The sequence below is a fragment of the Salvelinus alpinus genome, chromosome 28 (assembly GCF_045679555.1).
Source record: "Salvelinus alpinus chromosome 28, SLU_Salpinus.1, whole genome shotgun sequence".
NCBI classification, from domain to species: domain Eukaryota; kingdom Metazoa; phylum Chordata; class Actinopteri; order Salmoniformes; family Salmonidae; genus Salvelinus; species Salvelinus alpinus.
In genome coordinates this window covers 2494331-2511603 of record NC_092113.1, presented here as the reverse complement: position 1 = coordinate 2511603, position 17273 = coordinate 2494331, and the positions used below count along the sequence as shown (strand labels likewise).

At 46.4% G+C, this 17273-nt stretch overlaps 1 protein-coding gene and 1 pseudogene across 7 annotated transcripts; one reads left to right on the top strand and one right to left on the bottom strand.

The window, feature by feature from the left end:
• Positions 1–97: 97 nt before the first annotated feature.
• On the bottom strand, positions 98–3486 carry mbd4 (methyl-CpG binding domain protein 4). Of its 7 annotated transcripts, none has more exons than XR_011671313.1 (8): positions 3239–3486; positions 2507–3004; positions 1503–2341; positions 1255–1342; positions 1015–1149; positions 764–913; positions 477–580; positions 98–335 (listed from the first exon to the last, which is right to left on the bottom strand). XR_011671313.1 is itself a non-coding variant. In XM_071371105.1 (8 exons), exons 2-8 carry the CDS (start codon positions 2692–2694, stop codon positions 261–263), a joined length of 1551 nt encoding a protein of 516 aa, XP_071227206.1. In that variant the 5' UTR covers positions 2695–3000; positions 3239–3484; the 3' UTR covers positions 98–260. The 7 variants fall into 7 exon arrangements, 5 of the variants coding, with proteins under 5 accessions (XP_071227206.1, XP_071227207.1, XP_071227208.1 ...); XR_011671314.1 differs by having other exon boundaries at positions 2507–3000; XM_071371105.1 differs by having other exon boundaries at positions 1255–1314; positions 2507–3000; positions 3239–3484.
• Positions 3487–3642: 156 nt separating this feature from the next.
• LOC139557973 (intraflagellar transport protein 122 homolog) overlaps positions 3643–17273 on the top strand; it is a 30646-nt pseudogene continuing 17015 nt past the window's right edge.

The window sequence follows — 17273 nt, the reverse complement described above, 5'->3', positions numbered from 1 at the left end:
GAACACCAATCTCCGCTGGACAAAGGGGACACGGTTCATCTGTTGCTTTTCCAGAGGCACAACATCAAAGTCCAATTCAATGCAAATGAGTCATTAGGCTTTTGAAAACATGATAAAACAATTTCTTTAATACAATCACGTTGAGTAACAATTGTTGTCCAAGAGAGATACCAATATGTCAGGTTATAAGCCTAATGATTTAAGAACTAGAACATTCTTCCACTGATAAAACATGTTGTGACATTGCAGTTCGTCATGGTTCAGATTCCCAACCTCTCGTGGTTCTCCCACAGCCAAGCATGGTACTTGTTCAGCATGTGGTCCTGGGGTTCAACCTAGGTAAATACACACACAAGGGCAATATCTCTAGTTGACTTTATCTGGATCTATTATTTAAATGTTGGTGTAACAACAGTTGTCATTTTTGCTAATACACTATAAACTATATGTAACCATGGGGTCTGTGACTCACTCACCTGTCTCCACTCCTCTACACAGAAGATCCTGTAGGAGTCATTGCCGTACTTCCCAATCCCATGCAGCTCTATAGGGTAGCGCCACTGCTTGGTCAGGTATTCATCTGCATAACACACCCATTATTTCTCCGGTGCTGGCCAAAAACAAACACACCTCTAACACTTGGAGGATAGGACAACCCAGTCGTCACCCTCGAATTCAACTAAAACTAAAAGCTCACTTTCTAGGAGGGAAACCAGTGGGTCATCTCTTGGATCCACAGGTGGAGACGGGAACAGTGACTCACCAGAGAACCTGATGATGATTTTGGCTCGCAGTTCATACAGGCCCAAAGACCTCAGCAGCACAGACAGGGGCTTCCACTCTGCCCCCCTGGTCTCCTCCGCTGATGGGTAAAGCTTAAAGAACTGCCACAACACCGGGATGGCCATTTTACCTGAAAAGGAAGACAGAACAGAGACTGTGTGAGATAATTCCAATGTTTTAATTGTAGATGTGTGTGTGTTTGAGCCTTGCGTGTGTGTTTGTGTGTCTCACCGCTGGTTTTGTTGAGGAACACGGTGGCTACCAGGAGTTTCCAGGGGTCGTGGAAAAGGGTCTCCTGCACCAGGTGGAAGGGGGAGCGAGGAGGGGTCCACTTCCTTAAGGCTTTCCTCCTGGGGGGGCTCAGACCTGTGTGTGGACATAAGCGGTTTCGGACAAAAATAAATATTTGACTTATATTTTTCTCCAAGAATGGCAAATTCTGTTGAGTTCTACCATTTATGAAATGATTACCATCTCTCATTGACTTCCGGCTGAAATAAGGACTGGTCTTCCGTTTCTCTCCTAACAGTTCTGGGCAGAACAGGAACAACAGGCACCACTACACACATTAAACATGTTATTCTCTTGGGTCAGTACACTGAAACCATGGAGGTCCAAGAAGATGATTACGTTCTTCTCTATCTAGGCATCACAGTCAATGCACATTATGCATCATAACTCAGATAGCACAATGCACAGTAGAGAAAATTGATACATACTGCTCTGGGAATCTTTCAGTGGTGTACAGCGCCCTCCAGTGGTCTGGGGAGATGGCAGCTCTTCGTCATGCACCTCTGCCTCTATATCCTCCACTCCCTCAGTCTCCCCCACTCCCACACCCTCAGACTCAGCCTTCCCCTCGCTCTCAGAAGCAGACTGCACCCTAAGGACTGGGACGAGTAACAGTGACACAGGAAGCTGTTCTTCTCGACCAATGAGAGCATCTTGTAGATCAGTGGGCGGGGCCAGCCTGAGCAGCTTTTCTCTCAGCAGCCCCGGCCTTCTCTGGGGGCTCTTCTCCGGTATGACATCGTCAACTACCGCCACGGCCGTCGGACGCCTCTCAGTCTCATCATCCTCACCCCTTCTCACAGAGGCTTGTATGTTTGTCTCTTTGATGTCTTCATTTGTGTCTGATGGGTGGCCCGTTTCTGTGCCTCTCCCAGCTGCCCGTCGGTGATTCCCCCTTACCAAGGGAGGCATGCCAGGCCTCTGATGAGATGATATCGTTCTCTTGTCTCTGGGTCTGGTCCTCTGCTTGCAGGATTTTGCGGAAGAGGCTATTTTTGTGTTATTCGGAGGCCGGCTTAATATTCTACCCTCTTCCATGTTCTCCTCTGTGTTCTGCCTGTCTTCTTTGATATTGGCCTCTGAGGTATGACGTGTGTGTTCCTGATGAACTTTCCTCTGTCTCTCCTGGCTTGGCAGCGGAGTCACAGCTACACTGCCACTCTTGGCTTTGGGGAAGTCAAAGTCGTCTATCTGTAGATGCCCTCCTGCATCGTTGAGAAGGAAGGCTTGAAGAGACGCCCTGGACCGGAACCTCTGTCCCTGGGGACTACAGAGGCAGGCATATCAGTTACTTCATGTAGAATCATTGATCGTAGGATATCTGCAATGCACTTAGGCCCTAGCCCTGACAGTAAGACACACACACTTCAGGGATGTTTACATGCAATGAGAGAATGAGAGTAACTAGTGAAGAAGCGAAAATCAGAATCACCTTGTTATATAGATGTCCAGTTTGCCTGCAGTCTTCCCACTTTTCCTCTGCCTCACCACTCTCACCCAGCCCAGCGGCATACCAGAAGGCTGGCACGACTCCTCATCCTCCTGTCTGGTCCGCTGTCTCTTGACTGCATTGGGATCAGCCTCTTTGGTAACTATCATATCTGAACCTGGAACAGCCATAGTGTCTGTGTCCGAATTAGGATTAAACTGTGTGTCAGTGATGGGGATCTGTGTGTTGAGGTTGTTGTTTTCGAGCCTGGTTGTGACTGTGTTGTTGTCAGTAGGGGAAGCACTGGTTGTATCAACAGTAGGCTCCGTTTTTAGCCTGATACATATGACAATCCAGTGAAAGCATATTGTCCACACTCGGGAGCGTAGAGGATGTCTGTCTCAGACAGGCGTCACAAGCTGGGTTTCATGAGGCTGAGATCCTGCTCCGGTCCTCTTAGCTGCTAACATCTTCTTAAGACAGCTGGAGCTCTATACCTTGCTGCCACAAACAAAAAGATGGATCAGAATAGTGAACTCAACCTGTCTATCATATCATATCTTTTTTTTAAATGTTCCGAACAAAATCTTATTTATATTGAAGAGCATGGTTTATATTGAAGAGCAAATAGGTGACTATTAGCTAGCTAGCTCCTAGTTAACTAGCTAAGTAGCTCAACAATTGCAGATTGGTTTACCTTCTTGATAGTCGATTCAACTGTGCTTCTTTACATACCTCGTGATCACGTGCTGTTCTGGATGAATGGTTCATCTCTGTTGGCATTTTACTTGAAGATCGAGTTGAATAAAATTGTCGCAGACAATAACATCAACATCTTTGGATAAATTGTATTTGCCGCTGGGCTGTGAAGTGTGTGAACTAGCTTGTGAGCGATTCCGCTTGACTCACACATGCCATGCGCAGAACGCAGCACAAGAGACAAGACAGGAAACAGAACGGAGTCTGCGCACAAGCGAACAGATCCTGTAAACAGTCCTCCACGACGGCAACCTGTTGAACATCAACTGCGCGAACGGAGAGGAAATCGGAGGAAATAGGCATAATTGTGAGTGCGGTTGAGAGTTTTTTTGGGACATCAGAAGTCCAATGTATTTCCTGTAGACAGCCAGTAGGTGTCAATGTTTGACCAGGCGAGCTCTGACAGGGACTGGTGGAAGTGGATGCCGTCCTGTGAGGAAGAAGATGATAAGGCAGTGGATGTGGACAGCAGCATGCCAGAGCACCTGTGCCTGCTCACCGACGCACCCTACAGCCAGAGCAGGCAGAGCTGCAGCAGCAGGGTAGAGTGCCTGGGGCTGGGCTAGGCAGCTGGAGAAGGAGAGGCAGGCAGGGAGAGGAGGGGAGCCCCTGCTGCAGGGAGTGTTCTCTGATCAAGACCACTGCATGAAGGAAGGGAGGTAACATCAAAACTCAGGGAAAGACTCATTGTGGCGTTTCTCTCTCAGGGATGAGCACAATGACCCGCTGAAAGAAATAATGTAAAAATGATAACGGATCTATATCTTTTCAAATAACTGTGCTTTTTTCTGATCCACATTGATTTAGACAAACAAAATAACCCCCCAAAAATCTGTGGCCCTTCATTGAATTTCTAAATACCGATGTGGCCCTCAAGCCAAAAAGTTTACCCACCCCTGGTCTAAAATGTAGTAAATATTTTTACCTTCTACTGGCCATCTGGATATTGGTCACATATGAGATAACATTTAGAGTTTGTTTCCACAGCAAATTAATAGATAGCATAGCATATCTAGTAGAAAATGCAGTCGTGAAAAAAATAAAAATTTGCTTCATAGAAAGTATAATGGAAAATACTCTGATGATTGACAATCCAAAATATATCAGTGTGTAGCACAGCAATACACCCCATGGTCGTTATGTAGAGATCAGAAGGCCTATGTTTACGACCACAGGGGTTGAGGCTCTGCTCCCAGGTGGGCACCGGTGATTGGTCAATGGCCTGGGTGTTATCACACTTTCCCATTGCTGTGGCAACGAGCGATAACACATAAACCACAGGCCACCATCATGTATTGATAACACTTCATTAGGCCTTTAAGGCCTGTATGCAATCAGCCTGTCAGGCACTATTGGAACCATAACACTGGACTGGAGGTGATCCTGTTTAGCGTTTAATAATGATCCCCGCACTACTCCTCCCCCATATCCCTCTGGGTAATACTGTAAGTACAGACAAATATGCACTGTTTTCATTACCCTGCCATGGAACCTTAGTCTCATGTGTTGTCACTTGGCTGTTCATCGGTTTCAGTGAACATGCTGGTTTGATTACCATGCTGGGAATGATCTGTAATAAAAAAAAAAAAAGGGAAGTTGTCCAAAATGGTTTTATTTCAGGGCAAAAGAATGGACTGTCAGACGGTTCTTTTTCAGAGTGAGGAGAAACAGATGCGCAGTCGGGAACTGACATGACGTCGCGCAAATGGACTTCAAGTGCCAGAACAATAGAGCCCATTTAGAAACAAGAGAGTGTGTATGTGTTTTTCCCATCTGTTTGGTCAGGCGCTCAACGGGATTGCAAAGGACTGTGAGCTTTGATGTGTCTACTAGGTCGTGGTCTGGAGAAAGCCTTGGCTCAGACTTGGTGGACCATAAATACGAGAGAAACTTCCCTGTTGTTTTAATGCGTGAGACCACATTTTCAAATGAGGCCGTATTCCTGATACAAAGATATTACCCGGGATGACAGCCTCACGCACAAACCACCCCACCCCCCTGACCAGCGAGCTCAACACAACCTTCAGTACTCGCCACTTGGCAAATAGTTCGACCATATCATTAAAAAAAACACTGGCACATCTTGAGCCCTGATCCACAACTGGAAAAGATGTTTAAAGATCCCCCACAGGTAGTCTTCAGACATCAGTCAAATGAGGAGTGATCTCCCACCAGTACCACGTAGCACCTTCCTAGTCAATGTGCCGGACGGATAATTGCAGATGTGGCCGACGTACCCACCGTAAGTTTCCGAAGAAATGCACAACGTTCAATCACCCTATTGTGGGCAAGGCCGTTATAAGATTAAGTCCATCATTAGGTGTTCTACAAACAACGTGGTATGCCTAATCAAGTGTATTTGTGGTCTATGCTATGTAGGAGAAAAAAACGAAATGAGCTCTGAAAACAAGGATAGCAGAACACAGGAGTTACAGTGGGGAGAACAAGTATTTGATACACTGCCGATTTTGCAGGTTTTCCTACTTACAGAGCATGTAGAGGTCTGTAATTTTTATCATAGGTACACTTCAACTATGAGAGACGGAATCTAAAACAAAAATCCAGAAAATCACATTGTATGATTTTTAAGTAATTAATTTGCATTTTATTGCATGACATAAGTATTTGATACATCAGAAAAGCAGAACTTAATATTTGGTACAGAAACCTTTGTTTGCAATTACAGAGATCATACGTTTCCTGTAGTTCTTGACTAGGTTTGCACACACTGCAGCAGGGATTTTGGCCCACTCCTCCCTACAGATCTTCTCCAGATCCTTCAGGTTTCGGGGCTGTCGCTGGGCAATACGGAGTTTCAGCTCCCTCCAAAGATTTTCTATTGGGTTCAGGTCTGGAGACTGGCTAGGCCACTCCAGGACCTTGAGATGCTTCTTACGGAGCCACTCCTTAGTTGCCATGGCTGTGTGCTTCGTGTCGTTGTCATGCTGGAAGACCCAGCCACGACCCATCTTCAATGCTCTTACTGAGGGAAGGAGGTTGTTGGCCAAGATCTCGCGATACAAGGCCCCATCCATCCTCCTCTCAATACGGTGCAGTCGTCCTGTCCCCTTTGCAGAAAAGCATCCCCAAAGAATGATGTTTCCACCTCCATGCTTCACGGTTGGGATGGTGTTCTTGGGGTTGTACTCATACTTCTTCTTCCTCCAAACACGGCGAGTGGAGTTAGACCAAAAAGCTCTATTTTTGTCTCATCAGACCACATGACCTTCTCCCATTCCTCCTCTGGATCATCCAGATGGTCATTGGCAAACTTCAGACAGGCCTGGACATGCACTGGCTTAAGCAGGGGGACCTTGCGTGCGCTGCAGGATTTTAATCCATGACGGCGTAGTGTGTTACTAATGGTTTTCTTTGAGACTGTGGTCCCAGCTCTCTTCAGGTCATTGACCAGGTCCTGCCGTGTAGTTCTGGGCTGATCCCTCACCTTCCTCATGATCATTGATGCCCCACGAGGTGAAATCTTGCATGGAGCCCCAGACCGAGGGTGATTGACCGTCATCTTGAACTTCTTCCATTTTCTAATAATTGCGCCAACAGTTGTTTCCTTCTCACCAAGCTGCTTGCCTATTGTCCTGTAGCCCATCCCAGCCTTGTGCAGGTCTACAATTTTATCCCTGATGTCCTTACACAGCTCTCTGGTCTTGGCCATTGTGGAGAGGTTGGAATCTGTTTGATTGAGTGTGTGGACAGGTGTCTTTTATACAGGTAACGAGTTCAAACAGGTGCAGTTAATACAGGTAATGAGTGGAGAACAGGAGGGCTTCTTAAAGAAAAACTAACAGGTCTGTGAGAGCCGGAATTCTTACTGGTTGGTAGGTGATCAAATACTTATGTCATGCAATAAAATGCAAATTAATTATTTAAAAATCATACAATGTGATTTTCTGGATTTTTGTTTTAGATTCCGTCTCTCACAGTTGAAGTGTACCTATGATAAAAATTACAGACCTCTACATGATTTGTAAGTAGGAAAACCTGCAAAATCGGCAGTGTATCAAATACTTGTTCTCCCCACTGTATATAGGGACTCTTGACCAGAGACACCCTGTGGCTGTGCATTTCAAGGAGGCTCGTCACAACATCAGCTCTCTGAGATGAAGAACATTGGTATCGAACATGTTAAGACTCCTAGGAGTAATAATAATAATAATTGAATCCATTTTAGAATAAGGCTGTGACGTAACAAAATGTGGAAAAAGGGAAGGGGTCTGAATACTTTCCGAGTGAAATTATTTTCTGTAATTAATACATGTGCCCATCTCATTTATATCAAATTATTAGAAGTACTCAAGTTGTTTTTAAAATATACTACATGACCAAAAGTATGTGGACACCTGCTCGTCGAACATCTCATTCCAAAGTCTTGGGCATTAAGATGGAGTTGGTCCCCCCTTTGCTGCTATAACAGCCTCCGCTCTTCTGGGAAGGCTTTCCACTTGATGTTGGAACATTGCTGCAGGGACTTGCTTCAATTCAGCCACAAGACTATTAGTGAGGTCGGGCACTGATGTTGGGCGGTTAGACCTGGCTCGCAGTCGGCGTTCCAATTCATCCCAAAGGTGTTTGATGGGGTTGAGATCAGGGTTCTGTGCAGGCCAGTCAAGTTCTTCCACACCGATCTCGACAAACCATTTCTGTATGGACCTCGCTTCGTGCACGGGGGCATTGTCATGCTGAAACAGTAAAGGGCCTTCCCCAAACTGTTGCAACAAAGTTGGAAGCACAGAATCATCTAGAATGTCATTGTATGTTGTAGCGTTAAGATTTCCCTTCACTGGAACTAAAGGGCCTAGCCCGAACCATGAAAAACAGCCCCAGACCATTATTCTTCCTCCACCAAACTTTACAGTTGGCACTATGCATTGGTGCGGGTAGCGCTCCCCTGGCATCGGCCAAACACAGATTTGTCTGTCGGACTGCCAGATGGTGAGGGCGTGATTCATCACTCCAGAGAACACGTTTCCACTGCTCCAGAGTCCAATGGCGGCGAGCTTTACACCACTCCAGCCGATGCTTGGCATTGCGCATGGTGATCTTAGGCTTGTGTGCGGTAGTTCGGCCATGGAAACCAATTTCATGAAGCTCCCGACGAACAGTTGTTGTGTGAGTGTTGCAACCGAGGAGAGACGATTTTTAGGACATTCATTTGAGACTTGCTCCCAGTCAGGGGAAGTATTGGCCTAGACAAGCATAGCCCAGTTAAAGGTCAATAAATATGAAGTAGAATTCCTTGGCATTTCAATGTCTGTTCCTCTGTCTCTCTCAGATTGGGAAGGACAGAACTCTCTATGACTCCTGCTGCGTCAGCTACTTCTCCAAGGGGGAGTACATTGTGATGGGCGGCTCGGACAAGCAGGCCTCCCTCTACACCAAGACTGGGTGCGGCTCGGCACCATCGGGGAACAGAGCTCCTGGGTGTGGACCTGTAGAGTCTATGTGGTGGGTCTCTTTTAGTGTGTGTGTGTGTGTGTACATTTGAGTAACTGTGTAAGGGTGTATGAGAGAGAGAGTGTATGTGCGTGTGTCTGAAGGGAACTGTATTGGAACGCTGTAATTTAAAACAGCGCTGACATGGTGCCGAGACATGCTGTGAAGAACGCGGAACGGAAATGATAAGATGCGACTGACGCTATAGACGTCATGCTGTCAGATCAAGTGTTGATGCGACATATCACGTTGGGATAAATTCACAGATCAGTTATTTTTAACTTGTGAAAAAGTATCTGTGATCACCCATAGAGTACATGAAAGTAATATTAATGTCGGTTTATTTTATATCTTTAATATTTTATATTAGTACTAGCGACTCACGCGAGAGAGCATTAGGTTCTACCTTGCTGACATCTCCACGTTGTCTTAGACGGGGATCTAGCAACAGGAACACTTTGTCTCTCTGTATTTTCATGGAAGTGTTAATGGGAACCACTGCTACATTGTTCTCTCTTTGTCTTCTGTGTAGGTGTTGGGCTTCCAGGACGGAGCATAGCCTTCTTTCAGCTCATCTTCAGCACGATGCATGGCCTGTACAAAGACCGTTACGCCTACAGAGATGGCATGGCCCACGTCCAGCACCTCATCACTGAACAGAAAGGTGGATTGACTTAAACGGTACATTGTACTTCCCTTAGCTCCCTTACATCGTCAGTGTTAGCAGATCTGATGGAAATGGACGGCAGAAGCTCCCTGAAGAAGTCCATTGGAAGGCTATGTAGAGTCCTGCCCATATGCTCAGATCTATCCAGTCCCTTCAGATCTGTAAACACTAAGGGTGTAGGAGTTAAGTGACGCTAGGGCTAGTGGTTATTTTTTGACTGGACTTCCTGTGTTTACCTGCTCTCCTTGCCCAGTGAGGATGAAGTACAGAGAGCTGGATAAGAAGATAGCTCTCAACAGGAACCGCCGAGCCATCCAGCTGCCGGAGAAGATCCTCATCTACGATTTCTGACGACTCCTCCGACATGTACAACCGCATCAAGGAGAAGATCTGCAGGAAGTTTGAGTGCGACCTGCTCGTGGTCTGCTCCCAGCACATCATCCTGTGTCAGGTGAAACTTACACCCAGTCCAAAATCGGACCCTATCCCCTACTACCCCCAAACACATTTACACTGTGGTAGTAGATGGTCATCGTATTTGTACAGTTATTTAGAGCTGTTTTTAGACTGAATACCTTTATTAATAACTGTTTTCTACGGATTTGCCTTTGGCTTCAGGCTTTTCTCAAACACTTGGTGACAAACAACTCCGTAAAGTGCCATAACAACACAACACAGGAGGCTGCTGAGGGGAGGAAACCATGTGTTTGATGAGTTCGATACTATTTCATTGAATCTGTTCCAGCCATTACTATGAGCCCGTCCTCCCCAATTAAGGTGCTACCAACCTCCTGTGCAACACAAAACTATTTGACCTGAGTCAATAACACTGACCTGCAGCGTCTTCGGCTTGTGTAAATTATACTAATGCATTGGTGACAGATTGTGAAAGACCCCCCCCCGAAAGACATTATCATGCTATTAAGATGATGGAAAGCCAGTGAATTAGTGTTTAGTGCTGCATCGCTGCTCTAAAACACCCCAGAGAAAGGCCAGAGAAAGGCCAGAGAAAGGCCAGAGAAAGGCCAGAGAGAGCCCAGAGAGAGCCCAGAGAGAGCCCAGAGATAGCCCAGAGAGAGCCCAGAGAAAGGCCAGAGAAAGACCAGAGAGGGACGGCCAGAGAGAGGCCAGAGAGGGACGGTTAGACCCAGTGGTCCTCCAGATCTTTCTGCCTATCCTTCTTAAAGGCTTCAGCTGTATCTGTGTTCCTTTACGGGTTTTGTCTCTGAGTCTCTCCCCCGCCTCCTCAGCCATTAGACAGCCTAAGTGAGACAGGGAAGAGTGAGTGGTTACCGCCACAGCATTGTGGAGCCCGGCTGGATGTATCTGGAGGTTTCCTCCCTGGTTTGTGTCTCTGGGGTTTGACAGAGAAGGGGAGAGGGGGAGCAGTCTAGAGTTAACTGTGACAGAGATGCTTTAGATCTGTCTCTAAAAGCCCTGTTACAGCTCCACCACTGAGGCTGATGGTTTCTCTGGTGTGACTGTCTAACCTCTGAACGGGCTGTGTCAAATACAATCGGACTTTTATCTTCGCAGAGCATTGAACGAGAATGAAACACATGGATAGTTAGATTAGAAGGTTATATTAAGGGACAGCCATACAAAAATGCCCCCCCCTAACGTAAACAATATTTTCACAAGGCCCTTCCCCCTCGTTGAAATAACTCAAAATAATGTTCACGTCCAAAAATAACAATAACTGTAGCGACCCTGTGTTTTATAAATGTGGATATCGACTTTGCCACTTGAGCGTGCTTTTGTGGGACAGTCGATGCCACGCAGGGCTACGGGCCAGAAGGTTGAGGGTTCGCCGACCGCCACGGAGCTCACTCTCCCTGCCTGTTTCATAACACTACAATCAGAGCCTTCTGCAGACAATGATCAGCTAGGGGAAAATCCGATTTCAAAAGTTTGACCCTATATTTCGAATCATATATTTGCCAATGCTCCTGAGTGGCGCAGCAGTCTAAGGCACTGCGTCTCAGCGCAAGAGGCATCACTGCAGTCCCTGGTTCGAATCCAAGCTGCATCACATCCGGCCGTGATTGAGAGTCCCATAGGGCAGCGCACAATTGGCCCAGCGTCGTCCGGGTTAGGGGAGGGTTTGACTGGCGGGAGGCCGTCATTGTAAATAAGAATTTGTTCTAAACGGACTTGCCTAGTTAAATAAAGGTTAAATAAATCAAATAAAACAACCAACAAGCAAAGCATGCCGACTTTGGGCGCTTCAAAATCACGGTTTGCATTTTCAACACTACAATCAAATGGACTCTGTCAATCTCGACAAACAGAAATGAGATCCCTCCCTACCTTGTACTCGGGTGTCGAATGCTTGACTTGACAATTTCCAAATGTCATTCAACTTTTGGGTGTTTTGTAACAGATGTCTCTTTCCATTCATCAAATGGTACAGTTTGGAAGCTGGAATTATATTTTTGATGAACGTGTGCAGGTAGCCTATAGGAGACTTTTGAAGTAGCCTAATCACATTAAAACCGTGTGACTGCTTGTGTTTATGCCACACATAAAAGGTAATACATTTTGAAAAGTCAAATTGCAAATGTTGAAGCTGTATTGAAGCGCTAGGATCTAGGTTCGCAAGGAATAGCCGCTCAAATCGCTGAAGTTTAGCCTAGAGTATCAGTTTGTGCTCCCTTAAAAAAACAATAATGCAGTTATTCATTGTTGTAGGCTTGTCTAGGTAGGATCATTGTATTGTCCCTAAGCAAGATCAATAGGGGAGCCTTTTGCACTGCGTGTCTCGCGTCTTCAACCTGGCCTCTCTGCTGTTTATCAGCTATACCTCCTAGTTCTTGTGGATTTACAGTATATTGAAAATTGGTTCAGTTTTATATGATTTTATATGTGGTGTCTGTCCTTCACCAGTACCAAGGAATAGTGGCTCATGGAGTCTCTGATTCTCCACATCAAAGTCATTGGTGGCCGACCGGACAGCGAGGGCCTACTGGTGGGGCTAAAGAATAGAGCGGATACAAACACTTCTGTCTTAGCTAACTTGTATTTATCTAGGTTAGTCTTACTGAGATGCTATCTCCTGCGGCTCAATTCAATCCAACTTGCACCAATGGTATTCATTTTCTCTTCAGATCCCGAAGATCTTTGTGGACAACCCGTTTGCCGACAATCTGCTGAAGCAGTCTACATCTGTGCGTTGTCTGGGCATGGGTACGTCCCGCAGCAAGCTGGCAGTGGTGGACGGGCACAGCACCTGCCTGGTTTATGACATCCACACCAAGGAGCTGCTCTTTCAGGTCAGAGGGCAGGTGGTCAAGAGTTATTAAGGCCAAGGTCGAGGTGGCTTCACTTTCAAATTAGCGTTCAAAGGTTGTCCCACTGCCTCCTCCTTTTTCCTTCACCTACTTTTCCCCCCGACTGCCCTCGTTCTATGAGCATCCTTCCCGACTCCCCAGGAGCCCAATGCTAACAACGTAGCATGGGACACTTAATGTGAGGGCATGCTGTGTTTGTCAGGCAGCTGCTACCTCGGCGTCAAGGCCAGTAACTTCCCAGTGGACCAACAGAAGCTGCAGGGCTTTGTGGTGGGCTACAATGGCTCCAAGATCTTCTGCCCGCATGTCTACTCCATGTCCACCGTGGAGGTGCCGGTGGGTGGGAAGAATATTACTTAAAGAACTGAGCTTTATTATCCACTCTTTTAGTTCTGTTTCTACGTTTTCTTATTGTATGTTGAATTGCCTGGTTTCCCCTTCCTTCCCATCTCTTCTCCACAGTCGGCTCCTATGTACCAGTGTCTGGAGAGAAGGATGTTCAAGCAGGTCTATCAGATCTCCTGTCTGGGTGTGACTGACAGTGACAGTAGGGATCTGGCCACAGATGCCCTGGAAGGGCTCGACTTTCACTGTTAAGAAGGTCGTACAAGCACGTACTCCCACGGAAGCACACACACACACACACACTTTTTCACTGCAATGCTAGTGTTCATCACTAGATGGTGCAGCCTGATGCTATTTGTATGAAGAACCTCTCTCATGCTTGTTTGACCAATGTGATAGGATGTGGTGTGAGTGGATTCTCTGGCTTCCCCATTTTTGTTGTGGCCCCGGACAAGCACACGTCATTCTACTTGTCAACTGATCATCAAGCCCTTGACAAGTTGAATCAGGTGTTTTTGTCTGGGACTACAACACAAATGTGTGCTGTTGGGGATACTCGAGGACTGGAGTTCCCTTTTGTTTCTCTCTCTCTCAGGCCTTCATCCGAGTACGAGACCTGCGCTGCCTGGAGCTCATCAACAGCATTGAGGTACAATATGGCACAGACACACTCCCCTAAAATGCATCATGGATTAGTCCAAATGGTATTATTCCAAGATCAAATAATTTGTCACGGTAGAAAACAGAACAGACCACATAGCTTTAATCAGGGTGGATTTACTGGCTGACCAGAGAACTCCACATGACATCATCAAAGCGAGACAGAGGAGGGGAAACTTGGGATCGCATGGGTTGCCCTTATTAAGCATTTTCTTACTGGCCCAACATATGACTGTACACACACACACACACACACACACACACACACACACACACACACACACACACACACACACACACACACACACACACACACACACACACACACACACACACACACACACACACACACACACACACACACACACACACACACACACACACACACACACACACACAAAAAGGGCTAGTAAAGGGAGGAAAGCGTTATTTTATGTGAACTTAACTGATCTCCTGGGAATATAAATACATTAATGTGTTTTCATGGACATTCTTTGTGATAAGATTAGACCTGCCTCGGGGGCTACAGTTTGAAAAGGGAAAAGTCAAATATATATTTTTTTGGCATGTTGACGGTAGATGTGGAAACAATGGATCATTGAATTTCACAAAACAGGCTTTGTGTCTGTGTGTGCATACTGTATGGAATACGTGCAGCTATGGGCAGATAGCACAGGGTCAGACTAGGGTGAAACTGACTGAGCGGCTGATATTAGCTCATTTCTCTCTTTCGTTGCATGTGCGTGTGGTGCGTACATACACTAGTGTTTGTGTTTGTGTGTGTGTGTGCTGAGGGATTTCTAGGAGAGAAAGAAGAGGGGTGAGAGCGACAAGGAGCTGTTCCTATCGGACGTCTATGCCTACCAGGGGAAATTCCACCAGGCTGCCAGGCTCTGCAAGAGGACTGGCTTCCACTCCAGAGTCCTCAGCTTGTACACTGTGCGACTACTGATTGACTCACACACACACACACACACACACACTCTCATACCCTAGACCTGTACATGTTCAAGACAATAGACATTCACGCACATAGATGTTTGAATATGCCTATACACCCGCACACGCATGCATGTGAGACCTGTGCCTGTTTGAGTCAGCCAAGATACTGTAAGTACACACACACACACACACACACGGGCTGTGGCTTTAAACATGTTTCCATGTGACACACATACACATAAGTAATTGATGGTGGGACTTGAGTGTCAGTTGATGGATCTGAATTATTTTATGAGGGGGTCAGTTGAAGTTGAGGCGATCTCCTGTTAAGTGTGTTTATGTGTGGAGTGGTCTTTGATCACAAACTGTGTGTGTATGTTCACGGTACTGAAGCAGATGACACAGGCCTGACTCCTTTCCCCTCCCTTGTGTGTGTGTGTGTTGTGTGGCTGCTGTATATTTATGTGGCTGTGAGGCCATCTGGTCCTCGAGGCCGTTTGTTTTAGCGCTGGAGGACACCAGAGGGGGAATCCTGGTCCTGTTTGTGTGACTCCATGTCCCCCCTCTCCAGGTCCTGACCCAGTTGGGCCTGTCGGTCTCTCATTCTCGTTCTCTCTGGCCTTTTCTCTCACTCATCCTCCCTCTTTTTCTGCCCCTCTGTAGGAGTATGGGGGCGTGACAGACCCTAAAAACACTTTCATGCTGATGTCCAAGCAGGCAGACTGGGCTAAGAACAGCAAGGAGCCGCAGGCCGCTGCTCAGATGTACCTAGCCATTGACATCATAGGAGAACAAGGCTGAGTCGACATGTGGATCACACAGACACAGACACCGACACCGACTCCCTTCTTCCCTCCTGTGAGTCATGGGAAAGCGTTATGGATGTGTGCGGTTGGGAGGCAGGCAGATGGCTAATGCTGGGTCCTGTGGCTCTATCAGAGCTCCTCATGGGCCCCTCTCTCTGTGTCTGCTGCTTGTCAATCACACACCCACTCTGGCCCAGACCACCTAGGCTAAGGCAGCCTCAGCATAACAAACACAGGGAAAGACTGGTTGGCCTCGTCAAGCTTTATCAGGCATGACAGCTGACATTCGGGTGTGAGTGAGTTCGGCCTCATTCCTAAGTGTGGTGTGATGCGCTTATAGGAGATATGTGATTTATAAGGGGTCCTCTACGAGGCCTGACCCACACACACACTTGGACACACACACACAACCCGCACCCCCCACACACTCCGTCTGATCGCATCTCTTCCCACCCCCCCACCAGGCTGATTGACATCGCCCGTAAGCTGGATAATGCGGAGCACCATGGTTACCCCTCTGAGACCTACTCCAAGATGGGAGACCTGCAGGCCCTGGTGCAGCTGCACGTGGAGGCACGATACTGGGACCAGGTCAGTCGGAACCATTCACATTTCACTTATGGTCCTTCCACCTGTTGGACACAGCTACAGTATTCTATCTTACTTGGCTCATCAGAAAGTTGACCTCATAGGTCCCACCCAGAACACAGGAAACTCAACTGCATATTTACTGGAACAAGACCAACTGAAACGATGTTCTATTGAAACCAGAGCAACGTTTCCAGCCAAGCCAGAGCCACTTCCTCTGAATCTCTGCCTACATTATGACTAGAATGTGAGGAGCACCCAACAGTCCAAAGCAATAAAGAGCCTTAGCACAACCACCCCCGTCAGAGCAGCTCATACTACAGAGACACGAAGGGAACACTACATTTCCTAAATCCATCGCTAGAGTTTCGTCAATTACAGGCGGTACTGAGAGCAAACTGCCGATGTCCACGGTGAAACAGAGAGAATGCCAACAAAAACTAGAACCTTTTATCACATTCATATTGTATGAATCTGGCATGGTGTTAGCAGTTATGTTTTATATCCCTTTCTGGGGGAGGTGGACATTGAGAGAGGACAGAACACAGCCTACGGTACAGTATGAATGGGCCATATGGATGCTATTCACTGCACTCACTCTTACCCTGGGCCTAGCCTGGGTTGAGTCTGCTTAGACTCAGAGGCTGATTGGACTGTGCAGAAGAGGGCTTTGACATTACTGTGACACACAGTTACACATATTAAGAGGAGTGTACTTAACAAAATTCTTGCTATGGGACATTTAGGTTAATCAATCACCATGACAGGCAGGTATGCCTCCATAGGGTACTGTCACACTACTCTACTACAGACAAACACCAGCTACTCTACTACAGACAATACCAGCTGCACACTATTTGACCATGACATAAAATCAGTCTAATATACTGTAGTAGGGTGGCTACTTTGAAGATATATACAATACAAATATACAATATATTTTGATTTGTTTAACACTTTTTTGGTGACTACATGATTCCATATGTGTTATTTCATAGTTTTGATGTCTTCACTATCATTCTACAATGTAGAAAATAGTAAAAATAAAGAAAAACCCTTGAATGATTAAGTGTGTCCAGACTTTTACTGGTACTGTATGTTAACCCTAATATATCACATTAGTAATGAGATGTATTAATGTTTTGGCTAGATGAAGTAGTGTGTCTGTGTTTTAAAGGTCGCTCCTACCAGGTGGTGAATCGCATCTCTGCATGTCTGGCAGACATATCAGTGTGGATGACGGATCACCACCTCAAGCTGAACCT